General features: G+C 44.1%; 1 protein-coding gene across 1 annotated transcript; it reads left to right on the top strand.

Moving 5' to 3' along the window:
- Positions 1-40: 40 nt before the first annotated feature.
- ARV1 (ARV1 homolog, fatty acid homeostasis modulator) lies at positions 41-13,434 on the top strand. Its single transcript, XM_081039240.1, has 6 exons — positions 41-307; positions 6,317-6,436; positions 7,994-8,147; positions 10,793-11,017; positions 11,760-11,906; positions 12,769-13,434. The coding sequence occupies exons 1-5, from the start codon at positions 98-100 to the stop codon at positions 11,900-11,902; spliced, it is 852 nt and encodes a 283-aa protein (XP_080895366.1). The 5' UTR covers positions 41-97; the 3' UTR covers positions 11,903-11,906; positions 12,769-13,434.
- The last annotated feature ends 8,518 nt before the right edge of the window (positions 13,435-21,952 follow it).

The following is a 21,952-nucleotide window of genomic DNA, read 5'->3' as shown; positions in this document are numbered from 1 at the left end:
AATCCCAGCAGGCATCGCGCGGCGCAGGCTTTCCGGTTCGGCGTCTGACGTCTTCCCCGTCACTGGATCGGAAGTTCTGGGCCCCAGTGGCGTGGAAATGGGCACTGGTGGGCGTGGTGGGCTACGGCCCCGCAGTGGGACTTCGGAAGGGGAGACGGCGGGCAAGGGGAGCACGGAGGGGCTGACGGCGACCCCTGCTGCCACCAATGCCTTGGCGTCCTGCCAGTACAGGTGCATCGAGTGCAACCAGGAGGCCAAGGAGTTGTACCGAGACTATAAGCACGGCGTGCTGAAGATAACGATCTGCGTGAGTTGTCGGTGGGGGTGTCCTTGGAAAGACAGTGGCGCGGCGACATTTGGGGACCGTGAGACACAATGGAATCTGTAGCAGCTTTGGGTTCACCCAAAGCTATTTCATTCTTAGGTGTTCTCCCCTTGATAGATGAGTGTTACCGTCCTTACACCCCGTAGCCCGTGCTAAATTCTCCTGAAATACTTGTTTTTCGGGTTTCATCCATTGTGGTTGTGGTATGGTGTACAAAGCACTGTGCTAGACGTTGGAATATGAAAACCGAAAGAGGAAGTGAAAATTCTGTTTTCAAGGTGTTCGGTCTATTTATAGGCAACGATCTTATGTTTGAAAAGTAACAAATTTGGAGGTTCTTGGGGGGGCACTAGCAAAGGACCTGTCACGTGACAGGCAGTCAATACATTATCCCATTTCTGATCAGATGATTTTCTCATAAATTAGAAAAACATGACCTGTAGGAATACACAAGGGAGTAGACAAAGTGTGAACATGTACCTTTTTAATCTGTTGTCAAGTGGTACAGTCACTCTGGTGCATGCACCGTCCATTTCTGTTCCTTTCTCAAAGGGTTTCCCTCACGTGGCAACATGTCAACCCTGGTTAAATCCAACATGTTGCCTGATCTGTGCCTACACCCCTACAACTATACTGTACGTACTGTATGTTGCTGGGGAAACGTACCTTTAATTCATAACCACTAACCTCATGTGGGCCCTTGATGCCATCTGGCCATCACCTTATGTTTCACTAGCCATTCACATTCCAATGGTTCGGAACAATCATCACATTCTTTCTCTGTCCTCAAGATTCCCATACGTCCTCTCCTGCTTTGCTAAGAAAACAGAGACCTTCCACAAGCATTGCAACAAGCTTCCACAAGCTTTCCATGTCCTTGGCATAAACCCAGGAGTACTAGCGTTCATTATCCACGTGCTCCATCTTCCCTTCGGTCACTGAGGCGCAACTGTTGGCATAGCTGTCTAAAGGCACTGCCTCCCCCTGTGCACTGGATGCCGTCCTCTTCCATTTACTTAAGGACATCCCTGCAATACCCTTCTGCTCTCTGCTGGGTCACTCCCACCAACATAAACACCACTATTTCTTCCATTAAAAAAAAAATTCTGGACCCTACTTCTTCCTTTAGCTCATGCTGTTTTTCCCTTCCCTTTGACAGCAGAAATCCTTTAAGAGATGTTTGTACTTACATGTGTTTATTTCTTCTCTTAGTTTCTCTTGAATCTACTTCAGGCTTTCTTTCCACCCACCATTTCACTAGAAACTGTTCTTGTTAAGATCACCACTGGCTTCCACTTGGCTAATCCATTCTCAGTTACCTACCAGCAGGATTTGACCTCATTACGTCCTCTTCCTGGAAATGCTGTGAGCACTTGCCAGGACACCATGTCTTGTAGTTTTCTCCTTGGCTAACTGGCTATTTCCTCTCACCTTTTCTGATTCTGCCTACCCTCCCTTACGTTCTAATCCTAAGGCGCGGTTCTTGGGCCTCTGTCTACACACTCATCTTTAGAGAGCCCATTCTGACTCATGGCCTCAGAGTCTATCTAAATTTTGACAGTTCCCAAATTGTGGTCGAATTCCACCTCAACCCCTCCCTTGGACTCCAGGCTCAAACATCCAGCTGCCTACTGGACTTCTCCACCTGGATTTCAGTAGTCATCTCAAACTTGCACAGTTAATGGAAATTCTACCACTTTGGTTCCTAAGACCAAAAAACCTTGGAGTCATGCTTGAGTTTCCTCTTTCTCTCACATTCCTTATTTAGTTGCTTAGCAAATCCTGTTAGCTCTACGTTCAAATTACATTCCAGTTCCACTACCTCTACTGCTACCATGACGGTCCACGTCACCACCATGTCTCACCTGCACTGTTAGCATAACTCTAAACTGACTCCATACGTCACCCTTGCACCTCTTCAGTCTCTTCACACGGCAGCCAGACTGATGCTTTGAAAATGTAACTTTCAAATAGATGACACCATTCCTTGGTCAAATCTTGCAGTGTTTCCATTGCACTAGAGTTCGGGTCGGAATCCTCGCTCTGACTTAAGAAGGCATTCCACCAGCTCTTGCTACTTTCTCCATCCCTCATCCCACTGCAGTCCCACTGGCCACCTGGGACTTCTTAAACCTGCCGAGTTCCTTCTGCAGGGCCTTTGCACTCTGCCTGCAACACTTTTCTCTCCGCTGTCTCCCGGGCTGATTCCCTCGCCTCCTTCAAGTGTTTCTTTTTTTAACATCTCAGAGAGGCCTACTCTGACCACCCTATTAAGTTGTGATCCCTCTCCCAAGGCTGGTACACCTTATCACCCTTCGCTGCTCTGTCTTTCTCCATAGCACCTACCATTTTCTGATGTTCTATATATTTGACTTACGTATCTCCTCCCACTGGAATGTAAGCTACACAAGGACAAAGATGTATATGTTATTCAGTAATGTAGCTGGGTCACCCACGACGGTGCCTGACACATAGTAGGTACTCAATAAATATTTGTTGAATGCATGAACCATTTCTAGCTTTTTAGAGGATCATATCCTTGGCAATTCTCGTACGAGGGAGAGAACAGTAAGTTATTATATATGTGGTTTAAATGACTTTTGGACTGGTCCAGTGAAATGATCCCTCTGAAAGATGGCATCCACATAATAGTGAATACAGTCTTTTGTCCAAAGAAAAGCTAGTATCTGTCTATGCACTTTAGTTAGTAATCTTTAATAATGTAAAATAATCCTTTTTTTCTCAATTATCGGGAGTAAGCTAACAACAAAATCCCTTTCCTAGTTTTCAGCTTCTCTATACCTTTATTTATGGAAAGACAAAATAATTATTGGATAGCGGTTTAGGTAACCAGCTACGCCCTCTCCCGCTGCCCCTGTCACACATTGCACTCTGTCACCCAGGAGACAGCTTTTAGCATTATATTTGGAATGTTGAATGGTCATACAGTGCATTGTGGATTCATTACCATATACAGTCATTTCCTAATGAGATAGAGTGTGTAATGTCCTCCGTTTTATCACGCTAATGCATATTAATAGGCAAAACAGCATAATCCGGGAAAGATCATTTAGTTGATCCTAGACTCAAAAGTTATACCACAAAATAATGTTTTAAAGGCTCTCCAAGTCCTGAGATTAAAAAGTAAAAAGTTTGAGATATCAGGCTATTTGTTGTGAAAAAATATCCAACGTTTCTAAGTGGCCTTACAGCCAGTAGCTCACACGGACTTTGGTCTCGTCCCTCTGTGCGTGGAGTCAGCCTGATCTCCTCCCTGTGCTTTTCATCCTAACCTCCCTCCCTGTGCTCTTCTTGTCTTACTGTTGCCGGTCCTCCCAGCTTGCCTTTCTGTTTCCCTCATTTTCCTCCATCCACGTCTCTTGCTTTTAGCCCCTCCTTCTGTTTCAGCATTTCACAGTTTATTATAATTATGCTTGAAGATATAGTGCTTTTAATATCCTGTAGTGCCTGGCATATTTTAAGTGCTCAGATGTTTGATAAATTTATTATGATAACAAAACAAAACAAGACTCCTTTGAGATTCTCATAAGTGTCAGGTCCATTCAACTACAGTATCCAACTTCCAGCCCTAGATGTTGGGTTCAAAGAAGAGTAAGATACGGCCTAGCCTGGAGCTTAAATTCTAGTGGGTTCCACTTTTAAGATAAATGTTTGCTTAATATGGAGCTAAAATTAAACAGTTGAGAATGAAAGGGGCAGGGGGTCGTCCTAGACGTGATGGGAAGGAGGAAGCCTCAAGAATATTCTGAAGAAATTGGCCAGTGCACCCTCTGAAAGAGCTGTGATTGGCTAGGGAGTCAGAGAACACAGCAGCGTAGTAAGTTGTAGCATGTGGAGATACCGGTGGTGGAAGCGTTTGAGTCCCCAGGATGGGCTGGGTCCCTGTGCTGTAGCAATTACAGGACAAGTTTATCTTTCAGCACACTGCCTGTCAAGTAGTAAATGATGTGGAATGAAACGATTTTGCCAATGTAAAAAGAAAAAAAGTATCTACTAAATTTCGCTATCTCTCAATAGAATGTTTTACTGCATTTGTTTTTGGTGTGTATGGGTTTACTCCTCACATTCAAGGGGAAGCATTCAGGGAAAGGTAAATAATAGAGGCAGAAGAAGGAAAAATTAGGCCTAAACTACTGGGGAGGGAACGAGCCGACTTGAATGAACTCTCAATGTTTATGAAATCCTCAGAATGCTAAGAAGGGGAGATGGATACAGCACAGAGCGTATCACATGGTACCAGAAGCTGCTGCTTCCGTTTGGGTTCATGTCCCCCTGGGCTCATGCCATGGTAGCACCGACAGTGGCATGTTTATTTGCCTCCCCTTGTAAAAGGTGAGGTCCTTGAGGAAAGATACGTAGGTCTCAAGGTGAATATCGTACTCCTTGGAAGCGCCTGATCCATAGAAATGGCCAAGTAAAGAGAGCTGTCATTAGGAATGTACCAGCCACTCCAAAACGTTTGTCAGACAAGCGAGGGCTGTGCTCCTGCTGCTGGCTTCTGCCTACCTCCTTAAAATTCCAGATCCTATCTTACACTTGTGATGCTGTCTGAAGATGGGATTTGGAGAACTTTTAAAGGACAGAGAGGTGACCAGCCCGCAGTTTCATTTTAAAATGAAGTAGCAAGTAGCATTCATTTCTGGTCTTCCACTCTTGTTCCTATGAAGAGAAGAGGTATTCTCCATATGGGGAACTCAGCAATGGGATCTAGAAAACAGCTCTTGTCATGAACGTAGAATTTCCGATTCTGTGGCTTCTGTTTAGACACACTGGCTTATTCTTTGCTCAGCAAAAAGGCTGCAGAATTATGAACCTCTTCTGCCTCAGTTTTATTATTAGGTGGGTTTCAATTTGAGACACTGGCACATATCCTTTCATTGGTTCACTTGATGACTGGACAAGCACAGTCATTTCTTGGAATGATGTGAGTGAGGTGGGGAAACTCCATAAAGTGGAAGTGAATCTGAGCTTTCCTTCTATTTGGGGTGCAGGGGTAGTGCTCTTGGGTGCACTTCTTGTTTCTTCTGCACTTCGATGTAATTAACGGCTGTCCTAGAATGTTCGCATATCCATCATTTCTATCGCTTTCATCCTCTCCCAGTTTCAAAAGGGTGTTGTGTTTGAATTGTAGCCACTAGTTTACACAGTGATGCAACTTTGTAACTAACAGTTTCAAGTGTCCCTTTTTTAAAGAGCTTGCTCTTTCTTGTACACCTACATTTTACCTGTTCTAATAGTGTTGGGATTTGATAACATTGTAATCACTTGTGTCCAAAATATATATAAAAAAAACACATTTCATAGGAATTGCTGAGAGCCCAGGGAGGCTTGGTTTGGGTAACCTAAAACCACTGCACAAGCCAGCTCCTTACACACAGCCCGCATTCTCCAGTGTCTTTACTGGAACAGAGAAGGACCACTTTCTTTCCATATTCTCAATGTTTGGGAGAAAAAAACAGGCCTCTCTTGGTATCTGCCATCCCTGAATTGTTGGCACTGCCGTATTCATTACTGCTTGGAACTCTCAGAAGCTCTGGGTACAGGGTTCCTTTTCTGAACCATTTTCTTTAGATCATGCTTCAAGGACACAAAGTTGGAGGCCATCTAGCCAACAGACAACAATTTATCAATGAAAGTACACTAGAAATTTATTTTATGACAATTCCTTCAAATTAGACTTTTCTGGAATACTTTTCTGCCTAAAATCAGATTTTAAATCAAATATGTTTTTAGATTTAAATATGATATTAAAAGATTAATGTTTCTAGCCTAGAAGATTATAGTTAGTCATTTCTAAAATCAGGTCTTAAATAGGTGAACAGTCTGTATCTGAATGGGAGTTTATTTAAATAAATGCTGATATGGCCTTATTACTATACAAGTCTAAAATAGACACTGCTGTTTTGAAATCCTGTAAGATTTCACAATGTATAAATTTGCTTGTTCTAATATTATCTTTCATTATTTCAGAAATCTTGCCAGAAACCTGTAGACAAATATGTCGAGTATGATCCCGTTATAATTTTGATTAATGCTATTTTATGCAAAGCCCAGGCCTACAGGCATATTCTTTTCAATACTGAAATAAACGTAAGTTGTGATAATGTTTTTATTTTCTAATTTTGCTTGATGATGTATTTGCATTTTAAAAGAATAATTTCTATTCACAGATTAATGGTAATAAAATAATAAAAGTTAAAAAAAAGAAAAAAGAAAAAAAAAGAATAATTTCTAATTTTACTTGATGTTTTTGCATTTTAAAATAATAATTTTGAACAGAATTAAAGAACACTATTTTTAAAAAATTCTAATGAAGGTGGTTCTTTTATCTTGACAATATATGAAAGTTGCTAGAAATAGCAGGGATTATTTTTTTTTCAAGTGTACAGTGTTTAGTGACTATTTAAGAATGTGGTCACTGGTAGGAAACTAACAAACCATAATCTGGATCGCCGCCTTTTAGAAGGTTACCTTTTGAAACAGACATCAATTATTTTTAATAGAATAAAAGTTAAATATATCCAGGTAGGGAGAGAATTACACCCGAAAGAAGCAAACATTAGAAGAAAACTATTGAAAAAGAAATTCATTGCATTTTATCCTTTGCTCTTGAGGGAATGCCTGAGATGAATGGCATTGAACTTAATCAGAAAAGTCCTAACTTGTAAAAGTGGGATTTTCAGAATACACACTTGGCATATTGGATTTTGAACTCTTTAATAATTCGGCTCAGGTTGACAGAAAATACAGGACACCCAATTAAATTAAATCAAGTAAACAACAAATAACTGTTTTTAGTATATGTCCCAAATATTACATGGATTCTACATATACAAAAAAATTATTTGTTGTTTAGCTGAAACTCGTATTTAACTGAGTGTCCTGTATTTTTACTTGCTAAATCTGGCAACCCTAAGTTTGAGCTAATACAGACAGTAACCATGCAATTTATTTATCCCTGTGCCCACCCCCACCCCCAAGTTAAGAACCAGGGCAGTTTTTAAATTACTAGAGCATTGATTCTCAAACTTTGCCTGGGAAAGAGGGAGGGGCGGTGGTTAATCCTTTCACATCAAAGCCTCAACCAAAACCAATTAAATCAGACTCGATGGGGATGGGATCCTGGCATCAGTATTTCCGAAAAGTCCCCAGGGGGTTCACCCGCAGCCAGGAGCCCCATTGTGCAGCTGGAGGAGCTCAGAAGCCCACACTGAGACCCATCCCTGGACTGCGCTGGCTTTGTAGTTCCCACGTTGTATCGATAAAGTTCAACCCGTAGGAGAAATGGTAGAAAAAAGCCAGTTATTGGTGACTGGTATTTTCTGTTTTGCCAAAATTTCAGACTCTAGATTTTCCAGCTGATTTGCACCTGTTACTTGCTATCTTTCAATGTATTAATTTATAACTCGTCCAGCCTAGGGGCATTTTTTAAAAAATTCCTGTTCAGTCTAATAGTTTCTTATCATGCAATCGTCAGATGAAATTGTTCTCTTGTTGCTACTTCCACCTATCCACGAGTCACATAAATTCTGGGCTTGATGCTGTGTACGGCACAAACTACATCCCTCGTGTGTCTGGGCCTGTTGGTCTTAAGGAGGATTGCGTAGTCTTCACCTAACTGAGTGGCGCTCTCTCTCTGGCCACCAGCTGCATGGAAAGCTCTGCATGTTTTGTTTGCTTTGTGAAGCATACCTGAGATGGTGGCAGCTCCAAGACTCAAGCCAGAACCCCGACCCTGACGATGTCATCCGATACGCTAAGGAGTGGGATTTCTACAGACTGTTTGCAATTGCTTCTCTAGGTAGGAACAAGCCATGCTTTCTGTTCTGAGCTAACCCATATTTACTCTTGTGGTTAAAATTAAGGCATGTGGCCTTGATGGTTGGTAAAAGGAGCTAGTTTGTACAGGAGTTGAGCCTAAGTTTTCAGCTCTACCACTAACCTGCTAGGAGAGTTTGTCTAAATTAGCCGCTTTGTTATTTTTTCATTTGTTACCACTGGTATGGTACCATCAGATTAGAGGGTCTTTATCCATCTGATGGATGGTATCAGATTAGAGAGTTTCATAAAATATTTTGAGACATTGTATTGTTGGTAAAATTCTTAAATGGGATTTCTAATTATCCAATCAGAAGATGACTGAGGTCCCATCTTTATTCAAACAGATTATAATTGCCAGGCATTAGCCAGTGTATTGTGCTAATGGCCTCGTACCTACGCAGTGTATTTAACAGTACTGTTTATCTGACTGTGTGCTGGGACACTGGCTACTTCCCCAGATTCCTTAAGTTCAGGAATTGTTTTTCTTCCGTATTTGAATTTTTGACTTAGGTCAGAATTGTGTTGAATTAATTTCTGTGACTTGTATTACTTACTGGTTTTCATGCTTCTCTGCTTCTAAAATTATTTGATTATAACGGAACATTATTCTAGTAGTATTAAGTCTCCAGTCCGCTCCAGTGTCATATTTCTGCCCTATGTGTCCTCTTTTGTCCCCTTCTCTATCTGACCCCACTCCTTTGATCCTCTCATCCCCATCCTGTGGTTTTAAAATTCATGTATATGCTGAGAATTTCCAAATGTACAGAATAATATTAAAAATATCTTTGAACACATCCCCTAAGCCAAGAACTAGAACCTAATATAATTTTAAACTATAAAGCAAAGCCTTTTAAAATTTCTGAAGATAAACTGCTTTATGTCCATAATTTAAAAAAGAAACAAAGCAGGCTTGTTCTCAAATCATCTGGAATTCCTATAGGACCTACTCTACAGTAGTATAGTGATATTTTGATACTCAATCAGAAATTTCTGTTGTTACTTTTTTGTGTGTCTTAATCTAATCCATAATTAGGTTACAAACCCCTAAAACAGCTTATAAAATGTTCTCACATAAATACAGCATTTTATAATTCAAACACTGCTTTTATGGTATCATCAACTGACTTGTCACAGCCATCCTCGTTGGTGGGTAGATTGGGAGCTCTGCCCTGTCTGCACTAGGAAGGGCTAGTGACTTCTCAGGAGCCGCACGGTGAGTGAGTGTCAGCTCTAGGCCAGAAAGGTCTCTGGGTTCCCATCCCATGTGTTCCCCACTGCGGCCTGCACAGAGTGGTTGGGTGGGTGTCAGCTCCTACTGAACCCCCCTGATGGGTGCAGACCCTTGGGCGGGGGCTGCCTGACACCTGTCACGTGTAGGCTGCAGAGCCCAGGGTTGGTGAGTTTCCCAGCCCTCCCACGTTCCGGGTAGGAGGCTCGAGGTTATCGCTGCCCGCGCTAGAAGCCCTTCTCTAGCGTCTTGCATGGTGGTGCCGCTTTTTGAGTTTCTGCAATTTTACTATTTCTTTGTCTAAACCTCAGGCTATAAGAGCTTCCGGTGAGAGCAGATGCTTGCTTTTGACAAGCCCTTCAGTCATTTTGAAGGAGGACAGCATATGTCCCTTGAAGAATATATCAAATTCCATGTAGACTAACCATTCTAAATTATGGATTCTACTCTCCTCTATTTGGAACCTCTTTAGTTTGACTATATTCAGTTATTAAGTTGGTGCAAAAGTAATGGCGGTTTAAAAGGTTAATAATTGCAAAAACTGCCATTACTTTTGCACCAACCTACTATAAAACATTTTCTGAAAAATCCAGATGTTTCTCCTATAATGTGATATGTGTGTTCCAGAAAATAACGGATTCTGCAGAAACCTAAATAACACAGCTTATGGGACAGGCCACTCCAAACACATACAGCTGGGTAGTCAGAGGACTAACCACTTAATACAAATAACAACGCGGTGAAAAGAAATGTCCCATTGCTAATTAGTGGGAACAGGACCGCACTGTGTCTGTTCTGACCGTGGACACCAGTGGAACCAATGCCTCTACTCTTCTGTGAATGACTCCCTGGGACGATGAGGCATTGCATTCAGTTTGTTAAAGTTGGAAAAGGAAGTTTTTGATTTAGGTATTCAAAACCCTGTAGATAATTGGCACTCAATAAATAGTGGAAGAATGAACAAAGGAAAACGTCTTCCCGTGTAGCCCTCAGGCTGGGCCCCATCTTCCAGACTGAACAGTCTCTGTTCTGTGTTCTCTACGTGGAGATCTCCAGCACCAAAGACGTTTAAATAGAATCTTACTTCCAAGAAGGAACTTCAGAAAACGGATGATGACAGTTCTGGTGGAGTTACCTTTTCTTTGGTGGATGATGAAATACTTCATGAAAGAATTGTTGAAATATTTCTGACGTCATATCAGCAAGATTTGCCACAAAAGGCAAGAGTTTATTAAATAGAGAGAGAAAGAGTGGGAAAAAAGAAAATTTGGTCTTGATAAAGAGTCTCTTGATAAAGTCAGCTGATGAGCTGTATTTTGGGATTGCGGTTTATTTGCTTGCAGGGGATACAGTTGGGATAAGGACATTCATATTTTTATCCTCTGTTTCCTCCTCAGAACAAGCTGCCTTTTTTATTGGCATTTTTACTTTCCTGTGGGTAGAGCGACCCATCGCAGAAGAAAAGCACCCCGACTTGGTTTTGCTGCTGAAAGCCTTGTTATTGTCGAGCTATGGGAAACTCTTGCTGATCCCGGCTGTCATTTGGGAGCATGACTACACAGTGTTGTGCCTGCGGCTCATTAAAGTGTTTGTCCTCACGTCCAATTTTCAGGCAATCAGAGGTACTTTGTGTTTGATTCTGTCTTCTCAGCCTTCAAGCAGGCAAAAGCTTACAGCTTTATTTCTAGATAACCTGTTAAACACTGGAAATCTTCACAGAACAATGATAAGGCCTGCCATTGCTCTCATGCCTTACAGGTAGCATGCATTCAGTTTTGTTCAGTGTAACCACACGGCCCTATTTAGTTTTCCAAACGCTTTCATATGCATTATCTTTATCCTGAGGGGATCGCAGGGCAGCCATTCTTACCTCCACTTGTGAATGAATGGTCCGCATTTCTGTGGTCTGGCAGTGGTCAAGCCAGGACCCTTCCTACTACTGTATGAAGGAAGGGAGAAGCCACCCGGTGTGTCTTCATTTCCCCGCACGTCATGACAAGTGCTATTTTAAATGAGCTGTTTAGTTGCCTGATACTTTTTATCATGATGCTTATCATTTTGTCAACTGTAAAGCCAAGAATGTCAATTTTTTCTGTTATTCTTTTTTATTTTCCCTTTTAATGTTAATGGAAATCTGTGTCTTGACTTCAAGAATATTTTTGTTACAAGCAGATACTTTGGTTCTCTCCAAAGTGGAAAAGTGGGAGAAAGTAACAGCATAGATTAATAGGAAAAAATAGAGATTTTCTAAAACAGCTTCACAAAACAGTTCCATTCATACTGCCCCATAATTTACATATCATTTAATGATTATAGTATAACGTAACTGAACTCTTAGGAACTTACCATTTGCCTCTTCTGTAGTGACCCTGAACGCCAGCCGGAAGCTCTCCTTTCTGGCCATCTTGAGTGGCTTACTGCTGGAAAGCACCGTGGTCTATCTCCTCCAGAGGATGGAATGGGATGTTGGGAGTGACTGTGCCATCTATACGTCTCAAGACTTCTGAGGAGGTACAGGAGTGTTCCTGCGTTCAGACAGGTCTCCTTCTCCAGTTAGACAGAGGCCGCTGACCATAATTAGGGCCCTTACATACCCATCAGTGCCCAGACCCAGTGCCCAGAGCCTACTGCCCAGCACCTAGTGCCCAGCGCCTATTGCCCAGCACCCAGTGCCCAGTACCCAGAACCTAGTGCCCTGTACCCAGCACCCAGTGCCTACTGCCCAGCAACCAGTGCTCAGCGCCTACTGCCCAGCACCCAGTGCCCAGTACCCAGAGCCTAGTGCCCGGCATCCAGCATCCAATACCTGCCTAGCCCCTATTACCCAGCACCTAGTACCTAGTGTTCTGTACCCAGCACCCAGTGCCTACTGCCCAGTGCCCAGTGCCCAGCACCTAGCCCCCAGCATCTACTGCCCAGCACCCAGCACCTAGTGTTCAGCACCTAGTACCTAGTGCCCGGCGCCTAGTCCAATGCTCAGCACCCAAAGCCTGGTGCCCAGTACCCAGCCTAGTGCCCAAACCACAGCATTTGTCCTGGATCTTCCGAGACTGTCCACATACTGTGCCCCACTTCCACAAGTGCTTCTACTTGTCATGATTTCTGGTAAAGAAAATAAGGTCACCTGTCTTTAACAAACCACCTGTCATTTGCAAACCATTATCCTCCTTTGTTATTTCACGTTTTATACTTGTCCATGTCTTATATTAAAATTCCTCATGTTCATTTATGCCTGACAGACTGGGTAGTGCGGTGCCAAGAGAGACCATGCCTGATCTGTGTCTTCCATTGTACAGGGCCTACCCTAATGAGTAGCTGTTGATTTGATTTCAGCAGAACGAGCCATTCTAATTACTTCTTTTATTATCCACAGTTTTATTCTTTACTGTTTGTGGCATGACCAGTTGCATCTGTAAAAGAGAAGACAAAAAATACAAACCAGCTCCTCGTTCCTGTTGCGTAAAATGAAGCAGATTTGGATATACTTCCTGAAAAAGAAATCAATGGTTATGGCATTTGAAACCAGCCCTGTGACACCACAGACCCCTCCCCCACACACAGGAAACACTAAATCACAATGCAGATCGCACAGACACACACACACACACACACACACACACACACACGAGGGGTGTTGCTACAGGGACCCATGTCTCAAAAAGTGAAGGTTTATACATTATAGACTACTTCAGCTAAGCATTTAAATTAAAAGAGGAACATAAATTCATGATTCACACGTAATAAAAGATCTATGTTTCATTCCTTGGAATGTTTGTATCTTCCCTAATTTAAATGTCAAAGGCTTTAAATAATGTATTTAAAATAATATTTTGTGTTGTTACAACAGAAACAATTTTAATAAAATCAGAATAAACTGAGCTTTTGTAAATTTTCAATTTAGTATCTTCCCCTGTAATTAAATTACTCTTTAAAATTAGCTGACCCAGAAATAACTAAAAACACCAGAATTGTACACTTTATAGGGGTAATTATATCTCAATAAGGCTTTTATTAAATAAATAGATAAGCATTACCTTTCCCTTTTTCTCCCTTTTTCATTCATTTATTCTCTCATTGTTTATTCATTCAACAGATAACTACTGAGCACCTACTATGTGTCAGATACTATGGGTACAGTAGTGAAAAGAAATGGCCTCTTAAAGCTTCCGGAGTAGTGATGGATTTAGAAATATCAGTACAGCGTGATAAGTGCTGTAAAGGGGGCAGTAGGGGGACTAGGGAAATACAGAGCAGGAACACATATTCCAGTCCTAGAAGTTGAGAAGGTCTTCCAAGAAGAGGGGGAAAGGAAAGGAACTTTCCAGTATCCCTGCTAGAGAATGACAACACATGCAAAGTCCTAGAGGGCAGAGGGTATGTAACGTGTGGGCAGGAACTGAGAGTGTACAGCACAACTAGGTGGGGCGTGGGCAGTGGGAGTTTTACAAATGACACAAGGAAGTCATGTCAAGGTTGGATTATGAAGGGCCTCATGATTGTAATTTATCCCGAGCACAATGAACCAGCATACTCGTAAATCCTTAAAAAGAGGAGAACAAATCCAATTAGGACATCACAGAACAGCCGCAGGATGGCGGATGTTGACCACCAGATGGAGCCTATCAATGCTGAGGGAGGGAGAAAACAAGGTTCAAAGGCAGCCAACCAAAAGGAAAGGGTCAGTTAAAAAACAGGTATTAAAAGAAAATGACAAAAATGTAACACACTGATCATAACTTTCAAATCTTTGATCTATTAACCCAGATAAGTGAAGACGCACATCACCCACTTAGAAATTCATACTCAACACATCCCTAGTCTTTCTTGATCATCATAAATGTATTTGTTGACTTTTTTTAAATCAAGTTTTAGATACCTCCGCCCTTGGTGGCAGTGAGGTGTCGTGGGAGGTGGTCAGCTCATGGGTGAAGGATATGCCGAATAACAGAGGAGACCTGTCTGACCCATCTTTGATCTTAGACTCCATTCAGGGTATTAGTAACCCCATCACTGCCTGGAGGGAGAACAGACAGGGCCAGGCTCCAGGATAAGGCCTAGGGCTGGCCAGCAGGCACACGTGGAGAGTGACTGTGCCCCCTGCCCAGCCCAGGCTCTGCATCTTCTCTGTGCTGTCCGTGGCCCTACAGTCCCAACAGTATTCATGAAGAATTTCAAGGATACAAAAAAGTTGAAAGAACTGTACAGTGGAAACATATCCACCACCTAAATTTTCTAATTGTTCAATTTTGTCCTGACCTCGTTTTGAAGTTTCAGTGTAATCCTGAGGCAGCAGAATTGCACTGGGAAGTTATAAGGTGCTTAGGATGATGTCTGCTCTCCGAGCCACCCCTGTCCCCCTACATCGAGATGTGTGACAACAGCGGGATTTATATGAAAATCTACTTAATAAAAATTAAGTCACCGTTAGATATCCCCATTTTGATTAAAAAGCACATACACTCTGCCATCCTACAAAACCCGCCTCATAGTCAGTCACGGGTCACTAATCGTCACACAGTGACCACTGACAGCCCACCACCGGCTGTTCAGTTTTCAACACAGCCAAGAACCAGAAGCACTCAACATGTGGGAGCACAGTATAGACTAATAAGGCACAAGAGGAACAGACAAGGGGTCTTTTGTAAAAGATTTTCTATCAGAGTGTTTGAAGCCCTTTGAGCTAAATTGGGAGGAAAGCATCATGGTGTGTATATGCGCCAAAGAAAGAGTACTTTCAGATATTTACAAGAAGACAAAAATGAATAAAAAATTAAAAAGATACTTTAAAAATCATAGTCTTGTATGAAGAAATTGAAGCTTAGAATGGTTAAAGGATTTGCTACAGGTCACACAAGTGTATAGTGACAGAACTGGGACTTAAACCTTGGCCTCTACTCCTAGTCTAATTAGGGATCCCTGGGTCTCTCTTCCTTTGTTAAGAAAAGAATAATTTACTGTTCTTCAAAGAAGGTTAGAAATAAAGCACAAGAGAGTTTTAAATAAATAGGGGACTCAAATGACCAGAAGCAGATTTAAATATTAGTCCTTTGTGAAGAAGTGAAGAAGCTATGGAAGAAAAGTAACAATTTATTATATTCTTTCCTCAGTGGGACAGCTGTGATCCTTAAAAGTTGTGTTGTATTCTCTGACATCTAACACATCTAACCCTAACCTTTGATTATAAAATCGGGAACTTTCTTAACTGTTCTTTACCCAAGACTGAATTTAAAATGTTCTCTGGGTCCTATTGAGACAACAGAGGAAAAGCATTACAAAAGCAAGAGCCTCAGTACCCAGACCGAATTCTATTTATTTATTCCTACTTGACAGCATTTATATACACGCTCCCCGGTGCCAGGCACTATTCTAAGTGCTCTATAACTATTAACCCGTTTAATCCTCCTAAGAATCCTGGAAGATGCCTGTTGACTCAAGTTGACGCCAAGAGCCCATCGGGAAATGGATCCTGAGTGCTGTATGTCGGGAGGGTTAGCACCTGGTAGTCGGCCAGCAGACTGCATGATGATGTCCCATCGTGACACAGCTGAACAGCGAAGGGAGGAAGAACACACAGGTGTGTGCAAATCTGTACCAGAGTCCTACGGAGGCCGTAACAAATTGCAAACGGTGGTTTAAAACAACACATCTATTCTCTCCCAGTTCTGGAGGCAGGCAGTCCACAGTTAGTCTCCCTGGGCCCAGGTGAAGGTGTGGGCAGGGCCACACTCCCTCCGGAGGCCGGAGGAGAGAATCCAGTCTTCACCTCTTCCAGCTTTGGTGGCTGCTGCCATTCCTTGGCTTGTAGCCACATCGATCTCTGTTCCATATTCACAGCACCTCCTCGGTGGGTGTCGAGTCTACCTCAGCCCCTCTTATTAAGACATTTGTGATGGCATTTAGGACCCACTTGGATAATGCGGGATACTCTGGTGATCTCAAGATCCTTGACTTAATCACATCTGTAAAGATCTTTTTTCCAAATAAGGTAATAGTTATACATTCCAGCAACCATATCTTTGGCCCAGATATCTTGGGGGGAGGTAGCATTTTTCAACCGACCACAAAATCACCTCGCTAACAGCAGCCCCCCCCCCCCCAACACACACACACACACACACACACACAAATACACACCCTTCCAAACTGGAGCAGGACTGTCCTGTGAAGTCACAGGGAGGCAGAGTTCAGGGCTGCAGAGTGCTCTCTGAAGGGCACCTTGCCACAGCCAGCTGCTGTTGGAGCTGGTGACGCTGGTGGAGCAGACCTCCATGGACGTGCGTGATGGAGGACGCCTTGCACTGGCTGGTTGGGGATTCCAGGAAGCCTTCAGATTCCCTTGCAACATCCAAAGCCTGCCATTGTGACTCTTCCCACATTTTCCAGAAGTCACCTCGCTGGGACACATCTGGCAGGGAGACACTGAGGCAAACACCTATTCTAGTGCTGAGCAGTTGCTGTCCATCTATGGCCTTAATTTGAACTCAGGGTCAGAATGTGCCATGTTCTGCGAGCACATGGCTGAGTTTTCCTCACAGCAGGCACCTCATGTGCTGATTTCACACTTGTCTTCGTCATGGCTGCCCTGTCCAGGCATTCCCTTTGTGCTGGTTCCTAAACCCACTTTTAAAAAGAACTGCATCTTACTGTGTTGTGTGAATTTTTACAAAGCAGCCTTAAATCATTTTTGGAACAAAGGTAGTATATAAATCACACCAGCCCACTTAAAATAAATAACTGTGTGATCAGGCCCTGTCTGTACTCCCATGGGTGGGCTTCCTTCCGTTCTTTCTTCGGTAGCACGGGAGATAAATTCGACTTCCAGGTCTTTGGTTGGTCCTCCTCCGATGTGAGGCCCCAGCCCAGGGGAAATGCTCCAGTGGGTGCCTGAATCTCTGTGGGCTAATGATCAATGAGGCAGCCACTAGGGTATGTCCGATAGAAGACTGTGGGGAGGATGCCCAGCCCATGCCTACAGGGCATTGAGATGCACTTGTCTCCCCCAGTATTTCTGCCAGAAAGGCTGGTGGGGGTCAGGCAAACAGAGGACCAGTGTTCTGAGGGGATGTTGCTGGCAGATGGTGACGAGTACCTGCAGGCTGGGTCTAGGGAGGGGTGCCTCCTCGCTCTCCCAACTCACCTCCATCTGCTCGGAGGCATCTATGCTTAGACACACACCAGACAGGTGGCACTATTACCAGCCTGCCCTTCAGCCTCAGAGCCCATGGCTTTCCCACCTGTGCGGGCTTTCTCATCTCTAACAAAGCATGTTCTCCAGGCCATGTTAAACGGTCTCTCTCCTCCTGAGCCTCATGCTGGCTTCTTAACATCCTGATGGCAGGAGAAAAGAGAATGAAGGGTCAGGTTCTAAGTTTCACTTTCCTCCTGAGCCTCATGCTGGCTTCTTAACATCCTGATGGCAGGAGAAAAGAGAATGAAGGGTCAGGTTCTAAGTTTGTCTAAGTTCCACAACAAAGCTGAGTGAACTCCTAACTTCTATGAGGCTGTGCCCTCGTAGAATTGGGACGTGGTCTCAGGTCGAAGGGTGACTGTGGCTTTAACTATGTTTATTTCTAATTCCAGTGCTCCTCCTACCAAAATCGGCGACCCCAGTAACAGTGGTGTCTGTATTCCTGGGGCCCTGTTCCCATTCATCACTTCCTTTCATTAGAGCTTCTCCATCTTGGAGATAGAATGGGACGAGGGGGCCTGGGAGCTTCTGCCTGAGGCTGGCAGTGCATGATTATCCTCTTGGCATCTCCCATCCTGTCTTCTCCCAGGGGTCTGCCTTTCTAGGCTATAAATCTTCCTGTCTCATGCTTTTCTTTTGCTAATATTGCTTTGTGAGTGTACTTAATAAAGGTTTTACTCAATATTCTGTAGATGCTAAGCTTACTTGTGCAAGTTCTTTAGGGGGTCAGGAGAACCACACAGGAAACGGGGTATCTAGGGACCTGTCCCCAGTTGGCCAGAGAAATGAGGTAGAAAGGTCACATACTCCCATCAAAGGCACCAAGTGGGCCATTGACACTTTCTCCAAAACCCACACTAGGTGGGCAGGAGGCTCACACATCCCATAGCATTTTCACCCATGCAATTATAATGCTGCAGGTGTCAGCTGTCCTTCAGGTGTACGCTCCAATGTTATCATCTGATATAAGTTTTACCACCTCCATACAGAGTGGGCTCAGATACAAACTTCTGAACCAAAAAGACGTGCTTGGGCTTTACCAGCAGTCAAGGTTCTTCAGCCAGAAAGATGAAACTGAATAGCCAACACATCTATAGTGAAGGGCCGTTGGTGGCTGTCACCCATACACTTGGCACATGTTTACAATACAGGCTCCGAAAGTAATTAGGACTATGCATGTAGAAGTCAGACCAAGATCCAGTAGGAAATACTGCACAGTAAACCACTAAATCATAAAGCACTGTGCTGTCGGATTAAGGGGCTGCACCAGACAATGTCCTTGGGTGTCACGTTACCCCAACACCCGCTTGTGCCTTAAACGCAGATAAAGCACAAACCGCATGAGAACTCCAGTGCTGCTGTCATTCAGCTGTGACCTTCGGCAAATCATTGAACATGTGTTTTAATTATAGAAATAAAAATGTTTTATGAAACCGCACACCGTACATAACAGATTCTGGAGACTTTGTTTATGCCTTTCCACTTGCCTTCTCTTTTCCTCGTGAAGAACTTATTCTCACGTCAGACCAGCTCAGATGTCATCTCTGCCAACACCCCGAGTGTTTGCTGAGTCTCCTTCGAGGCCTCAGTGGCCCATGGCACCTTCCCAATCACAATACTTAACCTCGTTTGTTAGGCTGTTTGGGGAACTGTCACATCCGCCAGACTCTTCCTGCAATTCATCTTGTGTTCTCTGTGCTTGGCTCAGCATGACCCAGAAAAGTGCTAAATGAATGTTAGCTGAGTGAACGACATCACCCTCAGTTACAGATAAATGAACGCGAGGAGTCAGGTTGGTTAACTGACTATTAGAAAGCTAAAGGGGCTTTTCTTTAATTACCATGCAGGTTGCCTGACAGAGTTAAGCATGATTTCTTCAGCCTTTCTGCTTGCCGAGCACTCTGCTGGCCACTGAGGAGGGAGACAGTCCCAGTCTGAACCTAAAGGTAATGACTGATGCCGCATAACAACAAGGACACCAGTTGAATTTATTTTCATCTGTGGAACCTTTGTAAGGAGTGTATTTTAAAAAACATTTTATGGTTTGGTAAATTTTAATATTCTTTGCCAAGCTCTATTTACAACAGTACACTATGCTTGCAGTAAGAGAAAGTTTGGGGTGATTTACATATACTTCAAATGGCGTATTAAAAACTGCAGTGGTTTATGATAGGTGCCACTTCTTTGTCGGAGTGAGGCATGTAGGGTGAGGCCCTCCTTGCCTTCACTTCTGACTCTGTCAGACTTTCCAGCAGGAAGGACACGAGAGCCCAGAAACCAAAGGGTATGAATCATCACGATTCCAAAGAGCCACGACGCAAACCCAGGGGGACCATGCACTGTGAACTGAGGGCTCCCCCAACCTGAGCCAGCGCAAGCTCCGTACCCGGAGATTGTTAGCCCCTTCGAAGACGACGGGGTCTCCTGGCCATTGCCAGGGGCCAGCGGCCGGGGTGCTGGCGGCGGGGAAGGCCAGGAAGTTCTTCAGTGCTTCCAGGACACGCTGCAGCGCTGGCGCTGGGCTGACATAAAGCTGTGCTTGCTGAACTCGGTGCAAAAGACTCATCGGCGGCATCTTCTCAAGACGCAGGGCCTGACTTGGTAGGTTAGTTGGGGCATGGAACTGTGCATCTCTAATGTTTCTGGTGACCTGCTCCATGGACCACATTTTGAATGCTGGATCTCAATTAGATCTGCATTAGAATCACCCGTTGGACTTCTATAACCATGCCCGGGCCCCACTCCTTCCTAAGCAAATCAGGATGAGTATTGGGCAGTCCTGAGCCAAGCTGCACATTTTTCTAAAAAAACCCCAAGTGGTGCTAATGTGATCAGGGTTGAGACAGCTCACCTAAGGTTCAACTCATAGTTAAGCAGGGGCCCAGCCTTGAAGGAGCAGGTTCCTGCAGATTGGGTGACCAGACTTTACTGGTCTTACACTTTCAATTTTCTTGTCCCCACTGAACAGTATATCACACGATGAAGGCAACTTACTGCTACGTCTCATTTAACAACTACTTTCAAAACAGGAAATAAGCAGGAGTGCTCTTCCTTCTAGGCACCGCACCTCAATTTCTGGCACAAAGTCAGATAGACAACAGGCTGCCAACAGGTGGCTCATGAAGGTGAGGTTTACTTCCCCTCTCTCTGACCCCAAAGAGGTGCTAATAAGAAGAGGAGCTAGGGGTCTGGAGTGTTCACTGTAAATGGTCGTCTACTGTGGCTACAACACTTCCCAAAAAAGCCAATAGAGGAAAAAAGCTTCTTTTACATTCTTCGGGATGAGAAAACAAATTGGGCTTCTAGTCAAGAAGGCAGAATAGGTAAATGCTGTGCTCACGCCTCCTCCCATGACCACATCAAAATTACAACTAAACTACAGAACAACTGTCACTGAGAACCACCTGAAATCTAGCTAAACAGAAGTCCTACCACTAAGGACATACAGAAGCCATGTTGAGACTGGCAGGAGGGGCAGAGCCAGAGTGGGCTGGTCCCACACCCACATGTGACAGTTAAGCAACAGAAGGGATATCTCAGCTGTGGAGAATCCCCTAAGGAGCGAGGGGTCCCAGGCCCACACCAGGCTCCTCGGCCCAGGGTTTCAGTGATGGGGAGAGAAGTCCCCATAAGTTCTGGTTGTGAAAACCAGTTGAGATTGTGGCTGAGAGAGAAGTAGGGCAGCGGGAGTCCCAGGTGCTCCTTCTAAAGGGTGCATGCACAAACTTACTCACTGACACTCACTCTGAGCTCCAGCGCTGGGGAAGCAGCTCGAAAGGCACCAGGGACATACAGGGAGGAACTGAGTTGTCTGGCTGCAGGACAAGGGCTGGAGGGGCAGCTCTGTCTGGGCAGGCTCCATTTTGTTCCTTTTTTGAGCCCTCCACCTCACCCCTCCCCACTCCCAGCGTGCAGACATGAGAGGCCACCATATCTGAGTCTCCATCAACCTGGCTAACACCGTTTGCCCCTCCCTGGTGATTCTCTGAGATGCTGCCCTACCCAACTTGTGGGTCCACCCAAGCCACTCCCAGTGGCTTTTACATCCAAATGGCCTGTCTTGGCTCATGCTGCAGACTTTCCTAAAATATCTCAAAGGTCCACAAAACCCAAACAAACAGCATCAGGCCTCAGCATGTACCTCTTGCAGGGCATTGGCATCAGCTGGCCTTAGTTTGCAGTTCTCCCAGCCACCTCCAAGCCCAGCACAAGTGGCAGCCACTTGCAGATCACTCTGTAGCTCATTCCAAGTGGTCCCAGGTAGGACACAGACAGTGACTGATCTTGCCCTGCAATGGAGCCCCTCCCAAGAAGCCCCAGAACCAATACACCCAGTGACCAGCTTCAGACCACACCAGAGCACCACCCA

Source organism: Rhinolophus hipposideros (genome assembly GCF_964194185.1).
Source record: "Rhinolophus hipposideros genome assembly, chromosome: 26".
NCBI classification, from domain to species: domain Eukaryota; kingdom Metazoa; phylum Chordata; class Mammalia; order Chiroptera; family Rhinolophidae; genus Rhinolophus; species Rhinolophus hipposideros.
This window is presented reverse-complemented; position numbering and strand designations above follow the sequence as displayed.